This window comes from Phanerochaete carnosa, assembly GCF_000300595.1.
Source record: "Phanerochaete carnosa HHB-10118-sp unplaced genomic scaffold PHACAscaffold_4, whole genome shotgun sequence".
Taxonomy (NCBI): domain Eukaryota; kingdom Fungi; phylum Basidiomycota; class Agaricomycetes; order Polyporales; family Phanerochaetaceae; genus Phanerochaete; species Phanerochaete carnosa.
In genome coordinates, this window is record NW_006767631.1 from 3,413,759 (window position 1) to 3,434,692 (window position 20,934).

The 20,934-nt window shown below is 53.8% G+C and overlaps 7 protein-coding genes across 7 annotated transcripts; 3 read left to right on the forward strand and 4 right to left on the reverse strand.

The window, feature by feature from the left end:
- Positions 1-401: 401 nt before the first annotated feature.
- PHACADRAFT_254902 (uncharacterized protein) lies at positions 402-3,719 on the reverse strand. The gene is made up of 6 exons (XM_007394996.1): positions 3,534-3,719; positions 3,243-3,482; positions 3,130-3,188; positions 2,482-3,081; positions 2,300-2,425; positions 402-2,246 (listed from the first exon to the last, which is right to left on the reverse strand). The coding sequence occupies exons 2-6, from the start codon at positions 3,367-3,369 to the stop codon at positions 540-542; spliced, it is 2,619 nt and encodes an 872-aa protein (XP_007395058.1). The 5' UTR covers positions 3,370-3,482; positions 3,534-3,719; the 3' UTR covers positions 402-539.
- Positions 3,720-3,827: 108 nt separating this feature from the next.
- PHACADRAFT_254904 (uncharacterized protein) lies at positions 3,828-5,494 on the reverse strand. Its single transcript, XM_007394997.1, has 5 exons — positions 5,383-5,494; positions 4,893-5,318; positions 4,765-4,829; positions 3,978-4,710; positions 3,828-3,921 (listed from the first exon to the last, which is right to left on the reverse strand). Exons 1-4 carry the CDS (start codon positions 5,444-5,446, stop codon positions 4,621-4,623), a joined length of 645 nt encoding a protein of 214 aa, XP_007395059.1. The 5' UTR covers positions 5,447-5,494; the 3' UTR covers positions 3,828-3,921; positions 3,978-4,620.
- A 911-nt stretch (positions 5,495-6,405) lies between these two features.
- Positions 6,406-6,797, reverse strand: PHACADRAFT_254906 (uncharacterized protein). The gene has a single exon (XM_007394998.1). It carries the CDS (start codon positions 6,635-6,637, stop codon positions 6,422-6,424), a length of 216 nt encoding a protein of 71 aa, XP_007395060.1. The 5' UTR covers positions 6,638-6,797; the 3' UTR covers positions 6,406-6,421.
- A 1,040-nt stretch (positions 6,798-7,837) lies between these two features.
- Positions 7,838-9,871, reverse strand: PHACADRAFT_254908 (uncharacterized protein). Its single transcript, XM_007394999.1, has 4 exons — positions 9,369-9,871; positions 9,183-9,319; positions 8,567-9,129; positions 7,838-8,491 (listed from the first exon to the last, which is right to left on the reverse strand). Exons 1-4 carry the CDS (start codon positions 9,724-9,726, stop codon positions 8,149-8,151), a joined length of 1,401 nt encoding a protein of 466 aa, XP_007395061.1. The 5' UTR covers positions 9,727-9,871; the 3' UTR covers positions 7,838-8,148.
- A 692-nt stretch (positions 9,872-10,563) lies between these two features.
- On the forward strand, positions 10,564-12,609 carry PHACADRAFT_254910 (uncharacterized protein). The gene is made up of 9 exons (XM_007395000.1): positions 10,564-10,651; positions 10,719-10,797; positions 10,854-10,859; positions 10,909-11,045; positions 11,104-11,203; positions 11,260-11,330; positions 11,585-11,768; positions 11,834-12,358; positions 12,422-12,609. Exons 1-8 carry the CDS (start codon positions 10,598-10,600, stop codon positions 12,142-12,144), a joined length of 942 nt encoding a protein of 313 aa, XP_007395062.1. The 5' UTR covers positions 10,564-10,597; the 3' UTR covers positions 12,145-12,358; positions 12,422-12,609.
- Positions 12,610-12,956: 347 nt separating this feature from the next.
- Positions 12,957-14,382, forward strand: PHACADRAFT_142468 (uncharacterized protein; the record flags this gene model as incomplete). The annotated part of the gene is made up of 4 exons (XM_007395001.1): positions 12,957-13,760; positions 13,813-13,861; positions 13,917-14,050; positions 14,103-14,382. The coding sequence occupies 4 exons, from the start codon at positions 12,957-12,959 to the stop codon at positions 14,271-14,273; spliced, it is 1,158 nt and encodes a 385-aa protein (XP_007395063.1). The 3' UTR covers positions 14,274-14,382.
- Positions 14,383-15,855: 1,473 nt separating this feature from the next.
- PHACADRAFT_183721 (uncharacterized protein) lies at positions 15,856-19,363 on the forward strand. Its single transcript, XM_007395002.1, has 6 exons — positions 15,856-16,178; positions 16,231-16,470; positions 16,521-16,579; positions 16,634-17,233; positions 17,290-17,415; positions 17,466-19,363. The coding sequence occupies exons 1-6, from the start codon at positions 16,061-16,063 to the stop codon at positions 19,107-19,109; spliced, it is 2,787 nt and encodes a 928-aa protein (XP_007395064.1). The 5' UTR covers positions 15,856-16,060; the 3' UTR covers positions 19,110-19,363.
- Positions 19,364-20,934: the final 1,571 nt, after the last annotated feature.

A 20,934-nucleotide genomic window follows, 5' to 3' on the forward strand; every position in this document is an offset into this window, starting at 1 on the left:
ATTGTTAGTCGTGTGCACCATTGAGGAGATGCGACGCCTTTACAGTTGAGCCAAATCGCGGTCTCTTTCCCGTCGATGGGCCCACTGGTGGCCGAACGTCGACGTGCACTCCAACGTCGTCGTCGCCATGTTATCACGCATCTGCATCACGTCTCATTCTGTCAAGAGCCCGAAGAGGGTGCTTTAAATGACTCGCGCTGGGATTAAGGTCTGTCCAAGAAGGTGGTAGATGCCGCCGGGTTGATGTTCAAACTCAAGTTATGCCAAGCGCTTAGATTTTGAAAGGGCGCGGGCACATCAGGAGCTGAGCGCTGAGTGCCGGATGCCGACCTGCTTTATCAGTCCGTCGGATACCACCATAACGCCGCATGACTAGACTTATCTCTGGTGGCACTTTGATTGTTGCAGACTTTATACTGACAGCCAGAATAACCTAGTAACATGCAGGAACCCGACATTAAAGTCCTTGCTACATGCTGGGAGTCGATGATCCACATATGCACGATGCACGAATTAAGTAGATGAGAACGAGTATGAGTTCACGCAACTAAGGTATCAGCGCGAGCAAGCAAAGTCTGCAAGGTGTCATTCTGGATCCGAGACAAAAATTCCATCGCCTTCTCCGCCAGACCGTCCAAGAGCTCCGGCTGGTCCCTCATGTACTTCTTGAGGTACGCGACCGCGAGCACCGTTGCCCACACCTTCGGATCGACCTCCAGCTTCTCCGCCTCAGATAGCAAGTTCTTCCCGACGATCGCCTCGAGCTGCGCTGTAGGCGGGAATGACCCGTCGAACGACTGAAAGCGGACCAACCCGACGACCATGTCCTCGGCGGTGTGCGAGGTGACAGGAGACGCCCCGTACTCCTCTGAGAAAGCATGTAAGGATAACGGTTGGGACGCAACCGGCTCAGTATCTCGCGTCATCATTATTATTGGTGGCAAGTTGTAAGACGTAGGGCCCGGGTCCACCTGCTGCCTGCGCACAGCGTGGCTGGTCGCTGGCGGCGGAGCAGATTGCGAGGATGACCCACCGCGGAGGCTACCGAAGATACCGCTGCTGCGGCGTTGTGGCGACGATGGGCTGGATGCGTCTGAGGACCTGCGCAGGGAAATGCCGGAAAGGGCGTTTTTGAGAGACGAGCCAAGGTTCGCGCTGTTTCGTTTCGCGGGTACCATACTAGCCCCCGCGCGAGAAGTATTGTGTATGGCCCTTGCGAGAGGATCATCGGGCACAAACCCTGCCGGAGAGACCCCTAGGGCTCCCACAGGAGGAATGATGACGGGAGCACCCTCGGCTGGAGATGCGAAAGCCCTCGCCGAACGAAAACTAGGTGCAACCATTCCCGGACGGGAACTAGGTGTGACCATTGCTGGCTGAGCGGAGACTACGGTTGGTACTGGAGGTGTAGCACCATACGGTGGCGGCGCGCCCCGTGCACGCGGCAGGCCTCGTGCCTCCAGCAAGCTGTAGTCAACGCTTTGTGGTATTACAGCATCCCACTCCTCCTCACCACTGTCATTTTCAATGGTGGGGTCGTATGGTGGTACGTATCTTGGAAGCCCCAATCTCACCCCTTCCCTGATTTGTCCCATGATTTGTTCCTCGGTGCGCCTGTCGACGGCGACGAACGAGGTGAACTTGCTAGCGAGTTGGTATTCCGTGCCAAGCTTGATTACGGTCGTTTTGATGTCTGGAGGGCATTGTGTCCGGCTTTTGTCGTCGAGGTCCATGATAATGCGGCGAGCGGCGAGAGTAGGAATCAACTGCGGGTGTGGGTGGTCGGGAGGGAACTCGACAATCTGCACCGGAATACGGAACTGAAGCACTTCGCCCTGTCCATCGCGCTGCGCGCGGATAACGACTTCTCTCGGAAGTGTAAACTTCTCGTCCTCAACGAGCGCAAAGACAATGAACCGGTTTCCGGGGTAGATGGCCGAGACTGGTGCGGGTGCCTGGCGAACAGCCCTCAGCCTGTTCAAGTCCGTGCCGACGCCCCAGTCGACAAAGACGTTCTTGAGGATGTACGTCCGACTGGCGCGCACTAGCTTCGAGCATTTTCCAACGATGCTCTCGGAGGTTGTGGCCATCAAGCAGACACCGTTCCCCGCCCGAGCGATGCCTTCGCACACCGCGCTGGACGTTGTGTTGCCGATGCCGAGGGTGAACACCCGGAGACTCGCATTGGGCCGCGCCTTCTGTACGGATTTGTCGACGGCTTCAATTATGCGGTTGGTATCATGCGACTGAATGGAGCATCATCAAAGAATTGTCCAGGCCTTCATCTTGTTGAACTTACCTCGCCATCGGTTAAGACAAAGCAGGCCGTTGGCGTGTCCATCCTACGAGATTTAAACACTTGGTTCAGGGCCTTCAAGGTCTCCGTACCCCCATAATCCGCCCACATGTTGTCCACATATCCCGTCTGGGCGTCAGCCGTATCAGCCACCAATTCCGTCATCCAAGTCGCTTTGAACTCACAGCAATCCCAAGCGCGCTCTCATCATACAGCACACTCCGATTCCACAGGCTATCGCACCGACTCCCAAAGCTGAAGATGTTGATATGGGTGCCCTGGCTAGGGAGAGCCCGGAGGAGCATCACCAGCGTTTTCTTCGCGGTCTGGATTCTGCTCCCGCCCATGCTTCCGCTCCGGTCCACGAGGAAGATGTATTCTTGCTGCGGAATCGGCTGCAGGTTAAACTTCGGGACGATGTTCAGCTGAATTGCCGTGAATCCGTTCTTTGCCCTCTGTGCGAAGCACCGCGGCGCGTCCAGCCCGTCGGCCAGAATGGATAAAACGAAGTCCCGTTGCAAGAAGTCTGCAGAGAAATAATGAGCGCTGCGGGACGCATATACCGCGGTACTGTCCGAGAGAATGACTGAAGGGTATGTCGGGCTGAGGATGTTTCTCACTGTGCCCTGCATGCGCACGTCGACGGAGATGTTGATACGATGGGGAGGGGCCTGATGCGCGCCTTGCATGCCTTCGGGCAAAGTCCCGTAGCGCATTCCGACATACATGGGAATTTGGAGCCTGACTTGGTCCAAGATATCGTCGTCCATGAGGTCGAGGACATACTATCTGGGATCAGCAAAGATACGCCTAGTTTTATTGACAGAACATACGGTAATCTCGGTTGAGATCGTTTGCTGCCCGGGAAGTGCTCCAAGAGAGATGGAAAAGACTACGAGTTGTAAGTACGGTGCTGGGCGGTAACATGACGAGTCGGTGATCTCACCGTCATCGTCGACATGCTCGACGAGACCAGTCATATACCCTTGGGTGATGGCAGCTTCATGCTCTCGCTTGGCCTTCTCTTTCTCTTTCGCAATTGCTGTGATAACCATGCCATCCGCCGCGGTCATCTTGAATGCACAGACCGCGGCGCGTGCGGGGACGGGAAAAATATATTTGGCGCGCTCGAGCCCATCAGGTGAGTATTGCCAGAAGTGCTGAGTTATGGTGACAATAGCAGAAACTTGTCATACATGTATCAGTATCCGGGAAACTGGATGTACTGGTTGCTCACCATCGATGACGTCCGCATGGACGCCAGCCCTCTCCAAAGGCAGATAGACGTCGCTCTGATTGGGCCGCACGTGAGCTATTCCGCAAGGTCGGAAGGACGTGGACGCTGGTAACTGCATGATACGCTGGTCTGTAAGGAAACTCCAAAGACACGACCCGCGGTCACCGCGTATGTTTATATGAGCCACTAGAGGGATTACAGGTACCGATATCACAGCTGCGAGTCAATGTGAAAACTCTGATAGAATTAATCGCGGAGCACGGACGCTTCTCCTAGGTATCGTGATTGTTATATGGGAGAGCTGGGCCCGTGACGACCTAGTAGGGCCTCAAGAAGCTTCTAAACCTTGTACGTGGTCACGCAGCCGCGCTCAGCGGACAGATGGTACCTACAAAGACAATAGATGAAGTCATAAGACACAGCGAATAGTAATGGATTACTCACTACGCAAGTGGTTGTCATCATGGCTATTCACAGCCTACGTCAAATGAAGTGTATCTCGTCCGGACATGTCAACATGTCCTGTTCAGAACAATCCAATGGATATCGAGCCTCCGTGATAGACTTGGTGGATGAGATGATGGTACGGAATAGCTAGGTACACTGAGCCTACACATGTGAATGCAAGCACCATGCCACCAGCTCGACGATGAATTCGGGGGACAAGACCGGAAGGGCCCCATCGGAGGGCGCGTCAAAAGACACCTAGATCCATCGATCTCTACATGCAGACCAGACATCCGAAAGACAAGATACAAAGAACACAGGGGTATTATGCAAGAGAAAGTCAGAGATACAGAGCTATGGTAGAGTAAGTACCGTGTACAGTAATCTACAACAACAGTCAGAGGAATGCTGTAGTCCATGTAAATATTTTAAGATACGGCTATCAGTGCTCTAATATCCAAATGCAATCCAAGAGAGAGAGCCCCAGCCGACTGCGCAGAGAGAAGAATAAATAGCCGTGGTCCGTGGTCTGTATCGTCATGGAGCGTAAAGACAGGAAGTGCTCGTGCAGAGTCATGAGATGCATAGTGTGGGTGTGGCTACTGTTACGCAGCATTTGAGTATATTTATAAGACGGCGGCTACGCCGATTGAGTCAGTCGTGAAGAGACCACCGGTCTCGATGATCCAGACGGCACCCGTCGTAAGTACCGATTTGGTTTCCGTTGGAACTAAGCGACCAATGTCAGCGGCTGATAAGGAAAGCTCACGCTATGGACACTTACATGCCGCTGCATAATGAGCTTGGCCATAGATATTGGCGGCTGAGAGTACCGAGGTGGTAGGTGGACTAGATAAGAGAGGGAGAAGAAATTTTAATCGAGCACACGAGGATGGTGGGACCGAGACGTACCAGTTACCGGCTTGCTCATTTGCCAGTCCATTCGCATGAGTTCGCTACCTCCAGTGTATCCTGCAGTCGTGCATAATTCCTCCTCCTCATCCTCCCCGATGAGGGCACCGAGTGAAAACGACCCGCCGATGCTCCAGTTCCATATCGGCGCCTTGTTGTCGCTAGCAACACCCATTGATTGCGTCTGAGCTTCGAACTTGTGCGACAGCCGGTGGAACGAGACGGAGCCAACTCGCACGAGGGCGAGGGCGGAGGTGAGGAAGGAGAGGACGGAGAGAATCTGGAGGAAGGAGAGGGAAAAGAGGTCGCCCATGGTAAAAGATAACGCCGGGAAGAGTACGCGTGTAACAGTGCCTGTGCCGGCGCTGACGGTGCCGTTGACGAGAGCAGCGTTCTCAACGCTCAGGGCGTTGGCCAAGGCGCTGACTGGCGAAGGGAACGGGGATGAGCTCAAGGTGAGCGTGGGGACTGAAAGGCTCTGACGACGCACCGCTTGACTTGACTACCGAATCAGGATCGGCAAGCGCCGCACAGCTCCTGACCGCCAACCACATTATCTTCGGACAGTTGTCTCCGTTCTACCCTCCAAAGTTTCAGCGTTCTCAACGCAGACTTCGAGGTCAGATGGTCGACGTGAGTGTGAGAGACGGTTGAAGGCGGAGTGCAAAGGGCCGGAGGCACAAGCCTCGATGTGTGACCCCAATTATAATGAACGTCAGCCCTCCTCCAGCCGGCGTGCTATACCGAACCGCCAGATAATCTTAGCCGGCCAACGTCGGACTGCCACGTCGTCATCGCCTCTTTTCAGTTCAGATCGCTATGTGAGACCAGCCTGGCCAGAGTCAAAGGAGGGCCACGGACCGCGGCCGACAAAACTATCGGTGCAAGCGCGGGTAATCTACGCACTCGAGGTATGACATCTATTCCTGACCGGATAGCTCTAACACGCGGTCAGGTAGCACGACACCCATGCGCGATCAGGGAAGCTAGGGACGATCTGCAGTGGCATGCAAGCGATGTCCTGCAAGTCGACTCTCGTGCACGTACGTCACCGAAGAATATCCAGTATTCCTTCATCCGATAATGAAGCGCGGATGAATACTGGCTCTGCGAGGTAGATTCAGTTCGGATGCGACGTCTTTGACTGCACTTGTCACATGTTATCGGCCAGCCGTACTCTTACCAGGTTCAGATAAATTGTTCCCCTTTGCTTCGCGGGGTATGTCTATCTGTTCCTACAAGTCACCTTTTCTGGGCCTCTCTCCCTATGACGCCCTGTGAACTGCAATATTGAATTTACTTACGTTCTTGGTTTCTTATACACCATGCATCCTCGACACCCAGTGCTAGGCAGCGATGAAGGAATATCGCGCCGCAAGATTGTCACAATGCAGCCGGTAATTGCCGTGCGCACTAAAGCTGAAGCTCCGGCCACGACTCTTTGCGGTTGTGAAGTGATCATTGATGCGAGGTATGCTCTTTATAGACATCTGCACGCCTCCTGCCATCCTAATATATCAACACACAGGTCAAAACGTGGACCTACAAAGCGAGGACATACGATGCGAGCACGACAGTCTTAGAGTCGTGCAAAATATTTGCAACGCACACGCAATCATTCTCCTAGATAAATATGAAGCCGATACTTTAAACTCGGAATAAATTTCAATGACGATGACGGAGCCTCCAAACAAACTTACTAAGTTCACTTCAACCGCGTCGTTCCGGAGTTCTACCACGTCCATGCTCCCACTGTGGGCCGCTTTGGGAGGAAGTATCTGCATCAAGCATCGATGACGAAGTTCTTCTGGAACTGTATTGACGTCTATGTCAAGTAGCTGCCACCCTCAATCGTTTGGCACGGGCAGCGAGCAGCGACGGTGTCTAACCCGTGGGGCACCTTGTGACACCTTGTACAAAGCAAGCGCGAAGTCTCCGTGGACTTGAGAAAAGAGGTACAGTTGTAAGCTTGCTTTCCCAGGATCACATCCAGTTGCGTTCTACAGCCATGTACCATATAGTCTGTTTACGCTATGATTAATGAAACCCTTCACTCTGTGCAATGCACACTTCCTCTTGTATCTTCGCTGGTCCGCGGCGTTAATTCTTACGTGCTGGTAGACCATTTCTCACAGGCACATTGACGTGTTCCCTGCCTCTGCACACGCGGGGGCCATGCTGCAAACCCGGGGCTAATCGTCGAAAGGCCCGTCGTGCCAAGTTCTCAACATTGCGAGTCTCTGAACCATTGTTCTACCTGCGTCAGCTGCCCCACTACGATTCCGTAGGGAATCTTACTCTCACAGCTCGATCTCGGGATAACCCAATCAATCCTCGCGTGCGTAGGCAACTCTGCGTCCCTTTGCGTGCGGATAGAACGCTGCGCCGCCGTGCGCCGGAGCACACTAGCGTCATCGCAGACCATTCTCACAGTCTCTGCCCTGGATCCCAGCACACGACCCTCAGGCCTCAGGCTTGGTGAGACAGGCATCAGAAGCCGGGCCATCTCATCGTCCGAACGTCGCATCGTAGCCCAGAGCTGCCACCTGCTCAGTCTGCCCACCATCTTCCTCATGGCTGTGCATCATTCAAAATCTAACTTCGCCATCTATAGAAATCGCCCGATGTTGTGCCCTTTCCGCTCCCTTGAGTCAATTGTTTCCCTCGTCCTGCCAAGGGCCTGATAGTCTCCTGAGAACCCGCCTCTCTAAGGAGTAAAACGCATAGCCTACCCTGGCATGACGCTCGCAGGTAGGTGCCTTCCGCACCCTGTCTTTAGGCTTGGAAGATGCGGGATCTGGACACGCCTGCGGAGCCCCGACCACGCCCGTGTGACCCTGCAGAAGCTCAGCGCCAGACTCTAGCACGCTTTCCGCCCTTGTAGGTCTCGCATGCTCGCCAGGGGCGCGATTCGCAAGGAAACATCTGGTCGATCAGGAGGGGGCGTATTATTTCCGTGCGCGCCGGGTGGAGCGAGGACTAATTATGTACATTGCGTGCGAGCTAAAGCGTAACGTACACATTAGACACCAGCTAGCTGGGGAGGATAATCAGAAGAAATTGTACAGCGAGACAGCGCGACGTCAGAATAGAGCGGTGTGTGTCATTAAGGATCCACGCGAAAACATAAACGAGGGAGAGCATGTTCCAGAGATACTGAGAAGGCACTATCATAGCGATACCAGCAGGCAGATGAGAGCCCAGGACCCGGAGAGGAAAGTAAAAAGGTAAAAAGTGAAAAAGTAAGAAAAGATAATCAAGTGTCAGATCGAGGGGACAGAGAAGGGGAAGAAACAATCGGTTTGTCGAGAAATTTTGATATACCCTCCAGGGGCCTCACGCGAGTCTTGCGGCCGCGCTTGGCCGCCTTGACTTTCTGGGTCGTTGCCTTCGCCTGGATCTGTGAGGCACCTGTCGCAGACTCGACCTGCGTCGGCGACTGCTCGCCGGTGTGGACGATGATATCCGCGAGGGCCTCGTCGTTCGGGAATGACGCGGCGGCGAGCGCATGTATCGTCGCCTTGCGCGGCGTCCGCTTGTGCTGTCCGCGCCGACACTCGGTCGGGAACGTACACGGCTGGTCCCGCTTGATGCACTGCCTACAGCACCGACGCCATCAGCACAGCCCGGTAACACTCAGCCGCGAGAGAGAGAGAGAGAGAGAGAGCACGTACTTGCATCGCGCGTCTGTGCTCTCAGGCGCGGGCGGCCCGCAGCATATCTTTCGCTCCCGGCAGAACAAGCACGCCATCGCTGGCTTCTTCTTCGGCGCGGCCCCTCCCGCGGCTGCGGCTGGGCCCGACGCGCCGGGTGCGCTCGTCGATGCGCCATTTACGCCAGCGTCGGCCTCCGCCTTGAGAGGCTTCGGCGGCGGGACGTGGCGGAAGGGCGGCTTCGTCGAGAACTTGGTCATCAGCGTCGACGGTGGCAGCGACGCGGGGGGCAGCACCGCGGCGGCGTCGACGACCTGCGTCTCCTTCTTCACGCTAGGCGACTTGGGCGGTACCATTCGTGGGGACTCGGTCTCGGTGGCATCAATCGTGCTGACTGATGCGACAGATGGCGACGCCGGTATGGAAGGGCTGGCGCTGTTCGGCGACCGCGGTGGTTTGCGGCTCTCCACAGGTGTCACCGCACCCTCGAGCGTGTAGCTGCGTGTGGGCTGAAAGGGAAATGATTGGCATGGAACAATCAGGCGGGCGGGCGGCGCTACTGCTGGTTCCTGTGTAAAGATGCTCTGCGCACGGGTGTGCTTAGTGCAAGCGGACGGAAAGTCACAAGCAGACATACACTGGGGGTAGGTGAATGGGTCGTGCCTGTTGGAATGAGCTGACCGTTGAGATAGCTGTGTTCGGTCTCCATGGCGTCAACGTCCGTGACAAACGTCGGGCTGTCGTAGCTGTCGACTATCATGTCTCGCCCATCCCCTAGAATGATAATTAAGCAACCGCCACAACCGATGCTAGGAATGCTTACAGCTGCACGGATAGACATCGTACTGCGCGTACCCTGCGCCCGCGTAGTTGTGCGTGATCTCAAGCTCCTGCAGGCTGTATGTGAGGGGCGCCATCGGCAACACTTCGTTTTCTGGCCATATTTCAGCAGATGGCGGTCGAGACCGTGATGAGCCGTGGTCGAGAGCCCCCGCGAGACTAGAGCTGCTGCTGATGGTGGGCTGATACGGCGCCGTTGAGGATGCGGAGCCGAGCCACGCGCCATCGTCGCCATATGTCCCGTGTGGCCGAGCAAATTCGAGTCGAGGATCACAGTCTGCCTCGGGCTGGGGCGTCACGTAAGAGCGGTACGAGCCTGAGTACGGTATGTAATTCGCCATCTTGCGGGCGATCAAGGTTCGCGGAAGCAGGTAATGAGGAGCTTCGGAGTCTCGGGTGTGCAGCCGCCGCGTCGACGAGCAGGGCGGGCCTGGCGGACTTATGTCAAGATATAGCCTCCCGTGGAGGGCAGAAAGAGCGAAGCAGGCAGAGTTTCGACCTGGGAGATTGGAACCAAGGTTTAGTATGATATCTGAATCCTGGTCGCTTAATGGACCCTTTCGGGTCGTCGGCACGCCCACGAAGTCGCTTTTAATACGATGAACTAAATCACCCACTAGTCGCCTTATTCAGTCTCTCCTTGCCATGCTCATTCGGCCCCAAAGTCAGCTGGCTCCCAGACGAGCTACCGGCCCTGCAGACTAGTAACCGAGTCTGTCTGATATTTAGGAAAATATATCGATGGTCAGAAACACTCTACATAAGCAGCCCGTGCTCTGCGCATTTGTTTCGCAAACATCCGCAATTGCCTACCATCACAACGCTATCATTTTTCTACGGGTCTCACGGAAAAACATTAGAAGCTTGGAGAGAGTTCAGAGCTCGACGCCCATGTCCTGATGCGTTAAATCTGCTGCGTTTGCGCCATCGACGCGCTTGTGCCCCTGAATCAGTATCGCAGACGCTAGTTCACGAGGCTAGAAGCATCGCCATCCCCGAGGATTGATTCAATCATTTTCATATAATTTTACAACACATTTCTTTGGATTTTCTTTAGAATTACTTGGAAGCGCTCGCCGGCTGTCTGGCAACCGGTCTCGCCGAGGCGCATGACCGCGCATGGTGAGCATGATTCGTGCCGTGCAGCTCATATAAACCTGAACCTGACCATAAGCTTCAAGACCCAGCACGCACAGTGTCAAACGCCGCGACATGTCAGAAATTAATCTGGAGAAGGCTGTCGGCCATCAGGGCGCCGACTTTCCTGTGAGTCCTCGAGCCTCGGGCGCATGCCAACTCACAGCTCACGCCATGCGTGTGCTTACCAATGCAGGTCGCATGGTTGAAACGCGATTTGCTCCTCTACGCTGTCGGCATCGGTGCGAAAGCGACCGACCAGGCTCTCGTGAACGGTACGTGTCAAGCTTCCTCCCCCCAATCCGCATTTGACTTAGACCCCATTCTTCAGAACTCAGTAGGTTGTACTGCATCCGAGATGCATCTCCTTCTGATTACACGTCCAGGCGGTGACTGGGCGCCATTCCCCACGTACCCCGTCGTCCTTCAATTCAAGGGCGAGGATCAAGACATTAACGACTTCAGGAAACGCGTTGGAGGCTCGACCGCCCCCGGTCTGCCCAAGTTCGACCCTAACCGTGGAGTATGTCCTCGGTTGTTTCCTGTTTTGTGGCGTCCACTCCTAACGGATGCGTCGTTAGGTCCATGGCACGCAGTCTATCGAGATTCTAAAGCCGATCCCGGAGGTCAGCGGACCTGGCTGGAAGCTCAAGAAGCGCATCGTGGGCGTGAGCGAGAATAGTACGTGCTACGGGAGAAACGCACGTCGCGCTGTGCTGACAAGGTCTTGCGCCCAGAGTCCGGCATTGTTATCGAGTCTGAGACGCTCCTCGTGGGCCCTCGCGGCACAGTCTACGCCAAACTTTATGTGAGTGCAGCCACGCTTGAGCGTCCCGGTATCGTGCTTGGGGTGCATCGTGCCGGGGAGTCTGCAGGACTCGCTGGTGCTGGTTGATCATGACGCGGCTATGCCGCGCGACTCTGCCACGAGGCATTTCAGGGTCGTGCGGGATGACACTCAGTATTCTACGTGTCACTCCAGAGATCCACATCCCACAACAGTATAATCGGCCGGACCATCACGATTCCGGGTGTCGTAATAACTTATTGACTATCCTTCAGGGTTCGTCCTTCAACCTAGGCGCAAAAGCGACCGGCCAGAAGTTTAGCAAGCGGATTGCAGGGCCCTATCCAGCCAAGGATATCCCCAAGAATCGCGAACCCGACTACGTCGTGCGAGACAAGACTACCCCAGAGCAGGCGGCCATCTACCGACTTAGTGGCGACTACAACGCCCTCCATATCGGTATGTCCTGATCTCGCGCTATTGATCTCGCGTTATTACTCACGTGATCACACGGTCTCGTGCAGACCCGAAGATAGGACAGGCTACGGGTTTCGGGGGCACTATCCTGCACGGGCTCTCGACGTTCGGCTTCGCGGCGCGTGCGGTGCTCTCCGCCGTTGGCGGGAATAAGCCTGACTCGCTCAGGTATTTCGCCGTGCGATTCTCGTCGCCGGTCAAGCCCGGCGATGCGCTCGAGACCTCCGTCTGGGAGGTGGGCCCGGGCCCTGACGGCACTACGGAGGTTGCGTTCGTGACCAAAGACACCGATAGTGGGAAAATATGCCTCAGCCAAGGCGTCGCGTATGTGAAGAAGGTGGAGAAGAGCAAGCTCTAGGGTGCTCGCCCTACATATCGAAAGCTTCGACGGACTCGGTTGTATTTACTCGAATTGCAGCTTGTATTCTTGGATTGACACGTAAAATAGGGCAAGCGTTCTCTCAGCACCTCCTCACATACCAATTGTTGAACCTAGTCGTGTTCGGGCACCTCAGATGCTCAATATTTCTCATGGAGTCCAAGTCTATCCTTGAGATATCGGTACAATCTAGGTGAGACTGATGATCCTATCGCAGCCCTCAAATTTGTCTTATAGGAGCCTCGACCGTCGATAGCAAGACAGAAGAAAGTATATTTGATAGCTGTCATTAACTCGCCACTTCTCAGCACTTCTCCCAGACGATGTTGATGGGATCTCAGATGCAGGGCTCAGCAGCCGTTGACGTCACTGTCTCCTTAGCCAGTCTTTCGCTTTAGTTTGCGCCACTGTTTCACTGTACGCTGCCTATGACAGCTCTATAGCTGAGCACTGACATCCGGGCGTTACTGCGATGCGTATGGTCTGAGATAAGCGAGACTAGAAGATGAAAGACGTGAATCGTGCTCGATTTTCCCAGAATCAAGTCCCACAACTCTCACGACATGTGCGTATTTGGAAAGGCGCGCCGCCCTCCCAGAGAGGAAGGCGCATTGCCATTTTCGTCGTCGTATGGTGACCTTTGCGTCATTGGTGCCGTCAACGCGCCACAGTCAGACTCCTGATATCCTCGACCGAGTATTTGACGGAGCTGGTCGTCATGCCCAGTTTCTCTGTCCAACGTAACTCGACCCTGCTTAGACCTACACAGCAAATACTTGAACACTATAGCTATGGCACCCAAGCGTCACACGGCGCAGGCATCTGAGAAGTCGCCATCGTCCTCGCGCAAGATCATCGTCACTGCAGGAGAGGGCCAGACGGGGCGCCTCCTCATTGACCTGCTCGTCGACGAGAGCTATCGGAGCAAGTTCCGGTCGCTGACCGCGCTCGTCTTTTCCGAGGAGGCCAAGTCCGTGCTCGCGGAGTACGAGGAGATACAGGTGCTCGTGTTCGACCCGAAGGACGAGCAGTCGCTCGTGAGCGCCATGGAGCAGGTCGACACATGCATGCTCATCCCGCCAGCGCGCAAGGACAAGGCAAAAATCACGCGCACACTGCTCGAGGCCGCCAAGAAGGCCAAGACCGTCACGAATATGGTCTTCTTGTCCAGCGCCGGCTGCGACTACGCCGAGCGCGGCAGGCAACCGCGTATCCGCGAGTTTATCGACCTCGAGCGCCTCGCGATGCAGCCCAAGTCCGATCCGTCGACAGGCGAGACCGGACATAGCACTTGTGTCATTCGAGCCGGGTTCTATATGGAAAACCTGCTACTTTACACGAAGCAGGCTCAGTCCGAAGGCAAACTTCCGATTCCTATCGACCCTGACCACAAGTTTGCGCCCGTCGCCCTGGGCGACGTTGTCCAAGTTGCGGCGCACGCGCTGACGAGCTTCGGGCCCCATGGCCTTGGCGACGACGTTCGTGGCGAGATTCTCATCGTCACTGGCCCGATGGTTACCGCAGGCCCTGAGCTGGCTATGGCAGCCAGTCAAGCGTTGGGAACGAAGATGGAGTTTGAGAGCATTGCCGAGCGAGTCTTGGCACTTTCCGGATATGACTAAAGCTGACAAACGTTATCACAGGGAGAATGCCAGACAAATATTGTTTTCGGATCAGGGCGCAGAGATCGACGAAGGTGCGCATAGACCCTGCTAGGTTCCGTTAACTTTCTCACCGTCCTGTTCATGCAGCGGAGAAGGAATACTTGCTTGAGTACTATTCACTCGTCCGAGAAGGCAAGACGAATTATGTTAGTAACATCCCTATGTTGGCGTATTTCGGCCACCGGGGCCAGGAACCCTCCGATTTCTTCAAGGTATATAACGTAAGTATTGTTTACGACGTGCCCCGAGATGTGGTCCTAACTAAAAATTCAGGAGGAATTCAAGCCCAAGCGCCGCCGAACTGCAAAGAATGGTGGTACTGCCGAGTCGAAGAAGCAGCCCACGCGTTCATCAGCGCGTGGCAAAGGCGCAAAGAAAGCTGAAGATGAGGACGCTGACATGGAGGGCGGAGAAAAGACTGTCGGCGAGGAACTTGACGGTTGACCATAATCAGTGATGTGCATACGTACGGTTTTTTTATGATAGCGCGACGTCGGAGATACGAACATACGGCGTATATAAGCGTATATACGACAAGTTCACGTGATTCACACGGAGCAACGGATATTTTTCAAGGGATATCCATTTCCAAACTCTAAGCTGATGTAGCATACTCGCCGCGTCAATGCCGCGTCGGGCCACCTCGCAGCAGTGTGACGTTTATACCTTGAGGCCTGAGCCCTTTTTACATGAACGCACAATGAAATATAGCACCCCAGTTATGTGCTGTAGTAAGTCCCCACGCATACCATATCCAACAGAGGTTTTCAGCGAGTGAAGAGCATACCTCCCCCCCCCCCCCCCGGCGGGACAGTACTTGTCTTTGAATGGTTCCGCTTTCCACAGACTCGGACATACTTGCACCAGAGACCTGCAGCGGCAATCTAGACTCCCGCTCTGGGAACCGGAGAATCAGTCCTCGGGCTCTGACAGGCTCCTGAGGGCCTAGCAATCGCACCAGGACGAATACTTGCATCTGCAGCCAGTCTACAACCTCGCAAAATGCATGATATCAGAGCGCGCAACATCAGCGCCTTCGTGTAAAGTGTCCTTGCGGCCCCCGCGAGCCTCTGTGAATCACCTGATTAGCAGGGCTTGTCTTTGCACAAGTCCCCGCATACTCCATTGGGGAGACTGCAGGATTTTCAAACCCCTCTCGGACTCAATTTCTAATACCATGCCTGACAATGGCAATGTTCAGTGTGCTTTCTGGCCCACTGCTGGAGCATAATATCATAAAGTATTTCCGGGATTATCCGCATTTTTAGTGAATTAAAATTTTCTTGTGTTATCATAAGATATTCTATTACATTCCGGGCACATATTACAGCCCTCTGGTCAATGTAGATACATGATGAATGGCCTTGTCTGCACCACTGGTTGGTAAGCGAGGTTTTTTTCCCTTGCAAGATCGGTCAAAACAAGGACCTGAGTTTCTCAGATTTTCACCTGAGAAAAACCGAAGGCAAAACTCAGCTTTCCACCAGTTTACTTCGTTTTGAACTGCTTGGGCCAGTTTTGCACCAGTTTTCTCCTCAATTTACCTCTGCGCGCACCGAGGAAAATTGAGCTTTATCTGACTGCTTTCATCCGGGTTTCTTTAAGAAAAAAAACCGCTCTGTGCACTGTGCTGGTGCACCCGGTACACGGTTTCTGTCCTTTTCAATAACATCGTGAATTCCCCAATATACCGTTCAAATGATTTTATGAACGCTCCTGACGTCATGGATGGAAGACGAATGACGCCCACTTACAAGGAGGCTGCTGAAAGTTGGTCCGCGAGCGTCTTGGTGCTTACTTTATTGATGCGCCCTGTGATGCGCCCTTCCTTTTACACACTCAGTCTGCAATCGCAACCCGGCAGCGCTGTGGAGTCGCCACCACCACAAAGTGAGGTGGACAACACGGTATTCAACCATCTGACGCAGGAATGTGAGTCACAATTCAAGCTTCAAGCCTTATAGTTGGCCCCGCGGCTCTCACTAGTACTTGGGAGACTTAAACTCGACTCACGGCCTTGGCCTCGCAGCTTCCAAGCTATACGCAGCATCGATGTCTTTATCGGACGCGGATGCTTACGACTATCGTGATGCAGTACCGCGGACAGCCTCCGCCGCGTCGAATGTTGCTGCGCCTTCGGTGCCGAGAACCCGCAGACTCACTCCAAGCCAGTGTATAAAATTCGGTCTTCGAGCTTCACTAATGCATCGATTACAGCTCCCTCTCACACCATGCAGCTGCCCACTTCCACCTCTGCCAGACCGTGTGGCATCGTCTACATTCTACCCGACCTCAGCGAGGCCTATCTACCCCTCGAGAAGGCCGACATTCACGTGAATATAGTTGATGGTAAGTATGCAATTCCGTCTCGCGTGTAGTTCATCTCATGTTTGCATGTCAGTATCCGCGATTGTCACTTTTACGCAAAACTTCTGGCAGTACTCGTCCGACGGACTCCAGAAGGCCAAATATATCTTCCCAGTACCTGCCCGAGCCGCTGTCTGCGGCTTTGAGATGACGACCGAGGACGGCACAGTCATCGCGGCTGTCGCGAAGGAGAAGGAAGAGGCCAAGCGTGAGCACGAGCAGGCCATTTCTCAAGGTCGTATGACGGGCTTGGTCGAGCAAGTAACCGACGACAGTAAGCGGGCCATATTCCCGTGTCATGCAGAAGCTCACCTCGTTCTGCAGTCTTTTCGATCTCTCTTGGAGCACTTCCAAGCCACCAGATGATACAGGCTCAGACAACTGTACGTAGCAGAGTCTCCCACAAACTCTTCGAATCTGATATCTATCACACGCAGTATGTTCTCGACTTGATGGACGAGGACATTTCCTACCAGGTCCGACTGCAAATTCCCATGTACATCGGAATGCGCTATGGAAACCTTCCGGAGGGTATGCAAGGCGCAAAACAGATCTCTCCGCACCGCGTCAGCATCTCCGCAGATATCCAGATGCAGAGCACTGTGAAGAACATCACAAGCCCAACCCACCCAACCGTCATCATCTCCGATAGTGGCAGTGCCTACACACTGCGGAATGCACGCTACATCTCTGAGGACTTCTTGGCACAGGACTTTGTCTTGTCCGTCACAGCCGAGGGCTTGGATGCGCCCCGATGCTTCGCCCAGAAAATGAAGAATGGTGCCACGGCGATTCAGCTGAATATTGTCCCGAAGTTCAACTTGCCGTCGATCTCGAGGCAGGAGTACATCTTCCTTGTAGATCGCAGTGGCAGCATGGACGGAAGCAAGATCGAGACTGCGAAGAAGACGTTGGTGATGCTCCTCCGAGCCTTGCCCAGTCAGGGGACCCACTTCAATATCTTCAGTTTCGGCAGCCACTGCGATAGCTTATGGCCGCAGAGTATACCATACGATGGAAAAACGCTTGACGAAGCTGTTGGTAGATTTGTCTCAACTTGCCAGTTTTATTCACTAACACTGCATATTCCTAGACGCGACACGTCGATACAATGTATGCGAACTATGGCGGAACTGAGATTCAAAGCGCGTTACAACAAGTATTCAACTCGAGGAAGACCGATAAGCCTACAGCCTGTTTCGTGCTGACTGACGGAGAGGTAAACCTGCGAGTTTCGTCTTAATCTATCTATTCACATCCATCATCCAGACCTATAATATCGATCACACCATCTCAACCGTAGATCTAGCTGTGAAACAGGCCTCCCCGTCTGCACCCTTACGAGTTTTCACTCTGGGAATCGGCACCACAACGTCTTCCGCCATGTGCGAGGGTATCTCACGCGCGGGCAATGGCGTCTGCCTGATGGCCACGACGACCGAGAGCATCATCGGCAAATGCTCAAAGCTCGTGCGCGCCAGCCGGACATACATCCTCAAGAACGTATCTGTCGACTGGGGCGTGCACACGAACCTCCTAGAGGCCTACCGCACCGGAAACACAGAGCTCAAGAGCATCCGGCAGGCACCTGCACAAGTCTCCGCCATATACCCCGGGACTAGGCTCATAGTGTTCGCCTTGATTGATTATCAGAGCTACACGCCTCCCAACGAAGTCATGATTTGTGCGCAGCGCGACGGGCAGGGCGAAGTCCTGCAATTCTCGGTCCCAATCCAGGTCGTGGAATTCCCGTCGGACAGTCCTCACGGACGCCTCATCCCGACCCTCGCGGCTCGTCGAGCCATCATGGACCTCGAAGACGACAATCGCGGACTGCTTTCCCCGGACGTCAAGGCCACCATTGTCAAGCTGGGGACAGAATACCAGCTTGCCAGCAGGTACACGTCGTTCGTCGCTGTTGACAGACGGACCAAGGCGGAAGTTGAGCAAGAGCAGCCCCGACAGGAACCATTCTCAGCGCACCAAGATCCCGAGAACAATTTTTTCAAGCCGTTTCCCCAGGCCACCTCTGCATCGATCTTTTCCGGACTGCAAGCGCGAGTAGCTGCTCCGCCGGCGCCGCCTCCCCCGCCTGGTATATTTGGTCCATATGCTGCTTCTGCTCTTCCATCATCTGCTGCGCCTGCTCCCCCTCCTGCTAGTGGAGCAGGACGCGTTACCACTTTTGGTTCATCATCTGGAAGTGCCACGCAGACCTCGACACCCTCCAAATTCTCGTTATTTGGATCAAGCTCGTTGCAAGCTCCGCCTCCCCCGCCTCCCCCGCCTCCCCCTGCTCGTGGAGCAGGGCGCGTTACCACTTTTGGCTCACCGTCTGGAGGTGCCACGCAAACCTCGACACCCTCCGAATTCTCGTTATTTGGCTCGAGCCCGTCGCAAGCCCCAACGTTGTTTGGTGCTGTCCAGAATCAATCCTTCTCCGCTCCGTCTCCGTCTCTCTCCACCTCGTCTTCGCTCTTCTCCGCCCCTCCCGTGACCCACCTTCAGTCCATTCCATGTGGTTTCATGCCACAAGCTATGGGTCGTCTCACTGGAGCCGCCCCTGTCCCTCCTGCCGTTAGCGAAGAAGAAAGGTCGCTCGACGAGTCCTCGCTGTCGACAGAAGACAAGGTGCTCAAGCTGGTCCGTCTCCAGTCCTTCGACGGATCGTTCTCGCCCACTGTGTCGCTCGAGAATCTCGTCGGCAAGACTTGTCTCGCGGAGGCGACGCGCCTGCAGATCGACCAGAAGGTCTGGGCGACGGTGCTCGCGGTCGCTTTCCTCAAGAAATACATGAAGGACCAGCCGGAGCTCCTCGACGGCCTGGTTGAGAAGGCTATGGACTACCTCTCCGAAACTTCAGGCGTCGACATCGACGCGCTGCTGACCCAGGCCGAAAATTTTGTTGTTTAAGGTCGGCCTGTATGGTGGGATTCGGGTTAAGTTTGGATATCGGGACTTTAGTGGGTATTTTTCAGGGCAGAAATAGTGAACGTACATTGTTGTACATCAGATACACGAGGCAAATTCGTAGTATTCTTCAGGTAGGAGTAGTGAGCGTTATTGTACAAATCAGATACACGGGACAAATTATTCTTTGGGGTAGAAGTAGTGAACATACATTGTTGTACATCAGATACACGAGACAAATTTGAAGATTTTTTGCTGTCATAAATATACAAAAACGGGCTGATAAAATAAGTTTAAAAGTGTTATATCTTTTGTAGCAAGATAGACCGCGTTCTCCACATCAAAAAGACCATAAAATTTTATCTTGTTTTTGCGTAAGTTCTGCAGTGAAAACTTGTCTCATGACAGCCAGCATCCCGCTTGCAATATATTGCTGCGCTCAGGGTAACAGGCATTTATTTGCCGCTGTGGATAGCGCAAACTACCGAGCGCCTATGGACGCTCGCCCGCCGCCTGCCACGTGCCAGTACGGCGGGGTGCCAACCTAGTTCGCCGCCCTGCTGTCTATCCAATGCTCGTTCTGTTCGGCCATGCTACTTCTTCCACTGGAGCATAGAGAATTCACTTAATAGAATGCAATATGCCACTGGCTAAATCTTCAATGATATCCTGATATGCTTAGACCCGCTTTGCAAAAACTACGTGACCACCTGGAGATGACCATGTACGTATTCATACTTCTCTAGTTTGGTCTCGTGCCAACAAGAGATCCACAAATGTTCACCTTCATAGGAAACAGCTGCTTTTATTTCGCGTCTGGTATCCATAGGGCTTTGTACTGGCACATGGTTGTGATGCACTGTAGATGAGGCAATTCTTTTGCACAGCTTTTTAAAGGTGTCACATCATTTCACATAAGCCTGCTACTCCTTGGCTTGATCTAAAAGTGCTGGCTATCACTTCTCCTTGTATTACTATGTCACTAGCTGACCTTTTTTGTGTCAAACTTAACACCACGGTGTTGCAGCAGGTATGATTACCCTGCCCGACGTTTAACTGAGGTGGTCAGGATAGCCCATTGCCACACCTTTTAGGTGAGCATTATTGAAGTTGTTCCTGAGGTAGACATTGATCAATTGTACATAGTGCCGAAAGAAGTGGGCTCAGTCTGTTTTGTTGGTACACCCGAGCAGATTTTCCTAAGCACCAGCTGTCATGGATGGGCCATCTCTGGGCTGTACTTTCAAGAGCCAACAATTGTCACTCTAGGTCAGTGAACTTGGATGCACCATAATTTGTGCTTATATTCTGTGCTCAGAATGTAGCTCAGTGGTATCTCAAATCCCATGACTGCTCAGACTCTGGCTCTTTGCTGGATACCCACACAACTGTATGACAAGATTATGGAATGAGCCTGTTCCCAGGACTTTGTCCCTTTTAGATTAAGTCATGTTGGTTTTGGCCTGGCCCTCAGTTGCCATCAGAGTATGATTTGTTTTTACACAATATATAAGGTTAGGCAACTGGGATCTTCAGCTCTCTTCCAGACCACCACATATAATGCAGCTAACCACTACAAACAGACCCTGTGGTATTATCCATGTCAAGTCAGACTTTAACACTGTGTATCTGCCTCTTGAGAAGGCCGAAGTACATGCCAATCTAGTGGATGGTCAGCATCCCCTCCATCATTATCACTTTACTACGTCTAAAGCTAACCTGCGTGCACCTCGTCTCTGCCATGGTCACTGTCACCCAGTAATTCTGGCAGCCCTCCCCTTTGGTCATCTCCCATGCCAAGTATATCTTCTCTGTCCCTGCTAGGTCA